Source organism: Echinops telfairi, unplaced genomic scaffold, assembly GCF_000313985.2.
Source record: "Echinops telfairi isolate 266 unplaced genomic scaffold, ASM31398v2 ScPeMD7_7416;HRSCAF=8454, whole genome shotgun sequence".
Lineage (NCBI taxonomy): Eukaryota > Metazoa > Chordata > Mammalia > Afrosoricida > Tenrecidae > Echinops > Echinops telfairi.
In genome coordinates this window covers 821,094-828,899 of record NW_022111316.1, presented here as the reverse complement: position 1 = coordinate 828,899, position 7,806 = coordinate 821,094, and the positions used below count along the sequence as shown (strand labels likewise).

At 60.1% G+C, this 7,806-nt stretch overlaps 1 protein-coding gene across 1 annotated transcript in view; it reads right to left on the bottom strand.

Annotated features, from left to right (window-relative positions):
• The window catches only part of DDB1 (damage specific DNA binding protein 1), a 21,753-nt gene that overhangs the window by 5,301 nt on the left and 8,646 nt on the right, over nt 1-7,806 (bottom strand). The window contains exons 9-19 of the mRNA XM_004715043.2: nt 6,864-6,939; nt 6,670-6,778; nt 4,742-4,920; nt 4,488-4,651; nt 4,292-4,399; nt 3,970-4,177; nt 3,374-3,469; nt 3,132-3,243; nt 2,419-2,542; nt 1,972-2,136; nt 1,303-1,397 (exon numbers count right to left, since the gene is read on the bottom strand). Of these exons, the coding sequence (XP_004715100.1) occupies nt 1,303-1,397; nt 1,972-2,136; nt 2,419-2,542; nt 3,132-3,243; nt 3,374-3,469; nt 3,970-4,177; nt 4,292-4,399; nt 4,488-4,651; nt 4,742-4,920; nt 6,670-6,778; nt 6,864-6,939 (1,436 nt within the window). The remainder of the gene's footprint in view (nt 1-1,302; nt 1,398-1,971; nt 2,137-2,418; nt 2,543-3,131; nt 3,244-3,373; nt 3,470-3,969; nt 4,178-4,291; nt 4,400-4,487; nt 4,652-4,741; nt 4,921-6,669; nt 6,779-6,863; nt 6,940-7,806) is intronic.

The window sequence follows — 7,806 nt, the reverse complement described above, 5'->3', positions numbered from 1 at the left end:
CCAGCCCGAGGCCGGAGCACAACAGCTCCAATGATTTCTGACCAGTGAAGGCAGAAGGGGCCAGGAGCCCTGACCAGCCCGTCAGGCTCCAGTGAAGACATGCTCACGTGCACAAACACAAAGTCCAGAACGAGAGACAAAGCTCTCGCTGTGAGCGGTCCGTCCAGTTACTGCCCCAGATCTCTTCCCCCGACACACACGTACCCTGAAGCAGTTTCCCTTACTGCTCGCCCCTCCCCTCCTCGGGTAGGTCCAATCGGATTAGGTGCCCTCCCCACAGGCAACCAGAGTCCAAAAAGGTCCCCACCGAGTGCCACCGGCCGTTTGTCTTCTTTCTATGAGCTCCCCTATCTGTCCATCTGCTTCCCACAGCTTCCAGCACATTCTTCTTTCTGGGGGCTCTGCCCACCCGACTGGTTAGCTCCTCTGTCTGACTGAATCTCTTCCCCATCACCCCCACTTGTAAGCAGTCCAGGGCTCAGCACCTCAGTGGAGGACCCCACGCTGGCTCCAAGCTGTTGATGTCAACCACACTGCTACCTGCCCAATTCCACACCTGTCCACCCGACGTCCCCACCCCACTGGGACTGGGGGTCTGTGAGCGCCATTGGGTCGGCTCCGACTCAATGCACAACAGCGTTGCCTGGGGCTTTCAAGGGCAGGTGCCCCCTCAGAAGCAGATGGCCCGGCCTTTCTTCCCTGGCACCACTGAACTCGAAGCCCAGCCTGTCAGACAACTGCTGGGTGCTTATCCATCTGTGTCACCCAAGGACACCAAGCCTCTGGCTTCCCACCCAAACCTTCTATTCCTGCTATAGTTGAATGGGAACTCTAGATTTATGAGTGCTCTGGTTGAAATGGGGTGCCCATCCTCAGGGCTGATGGGCAACCAGCTCTGAGCACTGTCGCCTACTAAACTGTGACAGGCCTGTGGAACCGAGCCCCAGTGAGGTGTCCCTCTGGATAACGGTGTGCAGTAACGAGGGGCGGGGAGGTGGGAGGCCGGCTTCAGAAAGAAACCAGTGCCATAGCTAGCAACTCCCATCACCGCAAAATCCCACTGCGCCATTCTTTCCACATGGAGCCTGGTAAAACAGGACACACACAGCAGTCAACTTCTTAAAGGGCCAGACGCGGGGCCTGCGGAGACGGACAGAGAATGTTCTGAGCCACGCTCTCCCGACTGGCACTCGGCAGAGGAGACCGCTGGAAAGGCACCTGCCCCCTCAAAGGGCTACCAAGAGAGTCCGAAAGGCCCACGTGACCCGCAGGAGAGCTGAAAGGCCGGGAGCGGGGCCTCACCGTGCTGTTGATGCTGGCCAGCAGCTTCCCGTTGAACTCCACCATGGAGTACACGGCGCCTTTCACTTCCTTCTCAGCCACCGTCTGCAGCTTGCCTGGGGGACAAGAGGGCGCTCTGAGAAGTCCGTCAGGAGCCCACCCTCGACCTCACTCAGAGGGGTCTCTGCTTTCCCCTCTCTACCGAGCAGCCCCTGGCCGAGAAGCAGCTTGTTCAGAGGCAGGCTGCGCACCCCAGGGCCCGCAGCCTCTGGAGCAGGAAGACCCCACCTGAGGCAAGGGACCTCTCCAGACCGATGAGCTTCCAGTTCAGGCAGCTGACCCCTTGGGTGGGGTAGACGGGAGGAGTCAGGAGGCCGTGAGCAGAGAGCTGCAGCCAGAAAGAGGCCTCCCTCCCAGGGCTGGGCCACCAAATAGAAAACCCGAGCTCAGCTCTCAATGCTGATCCTGGCCACTTGGCTCTCTTCCCAGCATCCCCTTCTTCCGCCGAGCGAGGAGATTCTGCCCTTGCCTCGCAGTGCCCTGCCCACACCCCATCGGGAGCAGCAGCAGCAGCTGAGAGGAAAAGAGCTGGACGCCCCTTTCTGGGCACAAACCCACGCTCTGTCACTGCTTCACTGAACTGGCCAGAATGTGGACCCCTGCCCCGCCCAGCTAGTCCTGCCCCCTCACCATCAGAATACTGGAAGACCACAACCCGGCCTTGCTTGGGCTCCGCCTCTTCGGGGTACACCATGGCGGTGCCCACGATGAAGTACGTGTTCGGATCCTTGCCCAGCTTGCAGGACACCAGGCTGAGGGCGTACTCGTTTTGTAGGAACTGATGGGCGTGAAGCACTGGAAGGCAAGGGCCAGAGACGAGGGACGACGGGCCGGTCACGCCTCAGCTGCACCCCCACGCCACCACGTAACTGTGCCCACAAGGCCTGTCCCTCCCTCACCCACTTCTGCAGACATAAGGGCTCCCACCCCGCATGCTGGTCGAGCAAACTGCCAACTCAGATCAACCCGCCCCGCCCCCTCCTGCCCTGGGACGGTGACAGTGCGGGACGGACAGAGGCCAGAATGATCTACTGAGGAGGCTGCCGGTGGGGAGCATGGCACTGATCCCGGCTGCACCTTCAAAGGTATGCTGGTCGATGATGAGAAGGTTGTGCACCTCCACTTCCTCCCCAAAAGAGGTCTCGTGAGGCGCCGTGCTGCTGGAGAACAGCTTGCTGGAGCTGACACTGCTGGACAGGGCCTGGGGTGGAGAGGGGCTCTCACTCCTGGTGCAGGGGCACCCAGGCGAAGCGGCCGGGGTGTGTGTGGGGGGTGCAGCACAAGGCTGCAGTCCAACCAAAGAAAACTCTGCCAGGCCCGAGCTGAGCCTGAGCAAACACAGGCCGCACGGAGTGGGGACAAGGAGTCACGGACTGGAAGGGCAGATGCTGCCAGCCCGAGACCCAGCAAGGACCGAAGGGTCTCTGAGAGACACTCAGGGAGAGAGACAACTGCCAAGACCCCTCCTGCACAGTCAAGGACAAGGCCCCGCCACTGAGGCTTGGGGGCCGGAGAGCAGCAAGGAAGCAACACAAGGGCAGTCAAGTACAGGGAGCACTGACTGCCCTGGAGCCTAGCGCCGGCCACTCAGATGCCCTGCCCTCATCCTTTCACAGAAGAGGAGCCCCAAGGGCAGAGCTGCCCGAGGCCTGCCCACAACCCCACACCCACTGAGAACCCACAGCTGACCCACCCAGACAAAGCAACAAACGGAAAGAGTGTCTTCGTGCACACAGCGGGCCCCCGCCCACTGTGACTGACCGAGAAGGCTGGACCTGGTGCCGCCTCACCTGGGTGCTGGCACTGGGCCTCAGAGCCGTTGTGCCCCCACTTGTGTCTTGGACTTCGATGCGGCTGGAGAGGACCCCAAAGCACTGGGACACTTCCTGGTAGCAGATCTTCCTGCGGAACAGACGTGGCCAAGAGTGCCTCTGGGGACCAGCCTGCAGCCCCTGCTCCCCGCCAGGCAGCTCCCTCACCTGGGGGACTTGCATGGAGAAGATGAGAACGCTCTCCCCTGCCCGGCCCTCACCTGGGGGACTCATAGAGCGGGACAGTGCGGATGTGCAGCTTCTGTATCTCATCGATGGTGCCGATGGTGAGGGTGCTGTTGTTGGCCAGGGCCAGGCTGGAAAGAAAGGCTGGGTCAGGCGGAGTGCAGCCAGGGAAGAAGTGGTGTGGAAAGGTCAGGCTGAACCACACCAGGGCACCATCCCCAATGGAAGGGAGGAGCTACGGGTGCAGACTCCATGCCCCACACCCACAAGACTTGTGTGTAATTGCGCAGGGCAGGCCTGGCTGAGGCACCTTTACCCTCCCTGTTCTACATTGTGATGCTCAAGCACCCAGACACCAGAATCCCAATGGGCTGGGCTGGGCCGGGCTGGGCCGGGCCTGGGGCTATACTCGCTGGGAGTCTCCTGCTCCCTTGGACTCCATCAAACCCGAGCCAGAGGCTCCAGGCTGCAGCTGACGAGGTTCCCTGCACCTGCGGCCAGCAGCATCTAGGCGCCCCTCCCACCCAAGACCTAAGGGGGAAGTGAGAACCCCAAAGGGCACGTCCCATGTCTGTGCCGGCTGGCTGTGCACTGGACGAGGCATGGGGGCGAGGCAGCAGAGGAGGCCCACCTGTCGGGGTAGCCATCCGAGTTGAGGGGACACATGTAGTTCACTTCCTTGAGGTTGACATTGGAGAAGACCAGCTTGTGGTTGCTGCTGTAGATGACAGTGGGGCGGTCGGAGCAAGCAAAGACGTTGGTGGTAGACAGAGAACGGAAAGTCCTCAGGACCGTGGGCTGGGTGCCCAGAGTCACTTTCTTCCGGTCACTCAACAAGCCTGCAGGTAGAGAGGCGCGGGTGGGAGGGAAGGAAACAGGAAGGACAGAGAACTGGATGATTAAGGTTCAGCGCAGCACCATCCCCCCACCCCGAGCCCTGGTGGCGAGCTCACCTGTCTCGAGGTTGAGCCCAAAGTAGAAAAGCGCACCATCACCCAGGGCGCAAAGGAGGTAGTGGCTGCTCTCAAAGGTGGTCATGAGGATGGAGCGAGGGATGATCTCTGTGATGGAGAGCTGTGTTAAGCTCCCGGCCCACCTGTGCCCGGCCCGCACGCCCACCCACCCAGGTGGCAGGGGACGGGCACACACCCCCGCCCAGCATCTCCTTGTGCAGCAGTGCGAAGGAAGGCAGCTTCAGGACCCGAGCGGAGATGTCTGTCCAGAGCCCAATGGCACACAGAGGGGACAGCCCACTGCTGTCGCCCAGTGGGGTGATATCCAAGCAGGCCACTTCGTGCTCCATCTCCACGTGGCTGGAAAGAGAAGGCTTTGGCAGAGGAGGGCTTTGGGGGCCAGGCGGGCCCCAGGGGGATGGGAAGTGAAGTCGAGGCAGCAGCACCTACCTGATCTGTCGGAGCTCCTGGGGGTGGATCTGCAAGTAGTACAGGGCCCTGCCCACAGCCACCACCACCTGGCTGCTATTGCAGGAGGCCACGCTGATGTTCTTGCCCTGGGGCTCCTTCCACTCGCTGACCAGGGCCTTGGGCTCCTGAGAAACCAGCCTCACCGAGGCGGAGGTGATCTGGGGGAGAAGAAGAGGAGTGCTGGGTGCTTCACAGCAGCAAGCAGCCCTGGACCCGCCCTGAGTGTGTGCTACCTGCATGCGCTCTGGCCACAGCTGTCAGGCGACGGCTTCAAGCAGCAAACGCAGGCATTTTTGTGGAGCTCCCACCCCCCAGCCCCCCCACAGTATTGGTGGAGAAAGGCCCTGGGGCACCCAGCAGCTCCTCTCAACCCCCAAACTAGACTTGCTGAAATATCCAAGGTCTTTACAGGGCACGCATGACTGAAACCTTCAGTGCGGGTAAGAAACTAGACTGGCGCATTTCACCATTTCTCTGGTCCCAGAAAGAAAAGAAAAAGCAGGCAGATGACAACGGGAGTGTGAGCTCATCTTGCCACCAAGAAGGGCTGAGAGCAGCTTGCTGCATGCATAGACACCCACACAGACAGCCAGGCCACCGGCTGCTCCTGCTCCCGAGCGAGGCCTGGCCCCACTCCATCCTGCCGTCAACGGTATCAGTGGAGCCGGCCCTGTGGCCACCAGCCTAGCAGATCCTTCTCCACCCCAAGGTGGGCTTTGTACTGAGGGTACACAGAAGAGTAAAAAGCCTCCTACAAAGGGAGGGATGCCGGGGTGGTCATCAGCCCCACTGGTTAGAAAACACTGATCACACAATGGTTTGGTAGCTGGGCCCCACCCACCATGGTGGCCTGCAAACTCAAGACCCGGGGTCCTCAAACGTTTAAAGCAGGGGTCCATTTCACTGTCCCTCAGACCCGTTGGAGGACTGGACTATAATTAAAAAAAAAAACAAAAAAAAAAAACGATTTACAAATTCCTATGCACACTGCACATATCTTATTTTGAAATATAAAAACAAATGTGGCAAAAACACCCAGGCGGCCGGATGAATGTCTGCGGTGGGCCGCAGTTTGAGGATGCCTGCTCAAGACTCTTCCCTAGCATTTCCACCGACCCCACCACACATACCCCTCCCCACCCCGCGGCTGTAAGAACCAGGGGAGTGAGGAGAGGAAGTCAGTTCACAGGCCCTCAGAGGTGTATGTGCTACGCCCGCCTGGGCAACATGCAGAGGGTGCCGAGGGGGTGCACCAAGCCCAAGGGCACGGCTCCCCAAATACAAAAGGCCTGTGGGGATAGGGGCGTCAGCACCTGACCATCATGGCTGATCGGCATGGCAAGGCCCCCACCTCTCCCCACAATCCACAGGTGGAGCCTGGGTGGTGGGGCCTGGGCCTGTCCTGACCGCCCCCTCCCCACCCCGGCCCCCAACCTGCCTGTGTGCTTTCCAGTATTTTCCAAGCGGCACAGAGCAAGCACAGTGACTGTTACAGAGAAGACAGCAGTTCTCAGCGTTTGGGAAGCCACGTGTCATTGGTGAGAAGACTAGGCCCAAAACATACGCACTCCCACTGACTCCGGCCTGAGAACCAGCGCACACGCACAAAACCCGTGGCCTCCACAGGGAACAAGCCAGCTAAGGAGGGAGTCCCTACACGGAACCTAAGGAGCCGACTGCCCTGAGTCGGTTCGACTGATAGTGACCCTGAAGACAGGGCAGAACTGCCCCCTTGGGTTTCGGGCGCTGTCCATGCAAGTGCCAACCTCGCCGCAGTTAGCAGGGGCTCGTTCTCTCCGAGGAGAGGGTCAGCGGGTCACTTTCACCTTCTCCTCCTAGCGTTTCCACGTCGTTTAGAGCGCCATAAGGGCTGCTTGAGGGGCGGGGAGGAGTCACCTCAGCCGTACCTGGATGAGCTGCTGATGAGCCGCGTTGCCGCAGAAGAACGTCTGCTGGTCATCCACGAAGCCCGTCAGCTCCGTCTCCTCCACCTCCTCGCCATGCAACATAAGCACTCTGCAACGCAGCAGCTGGCCGGTCAAGGCCTGCAGGGCAGCTGGCCCCCCGCCCGGCCCTGGGGGCACCTGCGGGCCCAGCTCACCTCGTCTGGCCCACAAAGGACAGCACCAGAGTGTCATCCGTCTCCCGGGTAGGGTCGGAGCGCAGTGGCCACAAGCCTGGAACAAGAGTGAGCAATGAGGTGTCCCATGGACACCCGCCGGGCAGAGGCAGCAGCAGCCAGGCCTAAGTCCCTGCTTGCCCCACCCCACAAGCAGCGGCACGACTCAGAAGTCTGCAGACTCTTCCGAGCGTGGTTTTTGAGCTGCTTGCTTCATTTCATGTTGGAATTGGATAATGCACTTCCGTGACTTACCACCAAAACCTACATTTAAACCCACCCCCCCACACCCCCCAAAGTCCCATTCCACACTCTCCCCGCCTTTTCCACCCCTGGACCCAACATGAGGGGCCCCCAGAAAGTCTGAGGACAAATGGAATGATGGGATTCCTCCACGTGTGTCTGGAAGCACCCCGAAGATAACCACTAAGTGTCTTCACTCGGCGAAGCAAGACATTGTATCACGTGTTGATACACATAGGAAACAGCGGGCACACCATCTGCTGGGTGGCGTGGGGCCCTCATTGGGAAAGACTGCCTCATTTCCTCTGCCCTCCCACCAGTCAACAGCGTGGGGACAGGCACCAGATTGTCAATCCCACCCACCAACGTAGCCCCCAGTATGTTGCCGTGACATACACGTCATAATACCTGTCACCTGTAATGTGAAGGAGTGGGAGGAAAAGCCCCAAACAGGGGCTGTTGGGTAAACTACCTACTACAACTGTAGCTTTGAAGGGTGGCCATGCTGAGGGCCGAGGCCCAGCACGGCAAGCATCGGACTCCCCGTTTCGCTCTGCCTGCCCGCTCTCTCGGGGTCCCAGAACCACCTCTGGGCCTTTCTCAGACTCCATACCTGTAGCTGCAAGAGTCTGCTTTCTAAGCTAGGCTGGTCAGATCTTTGCCTGGGAGTAGTGAGTGCCTG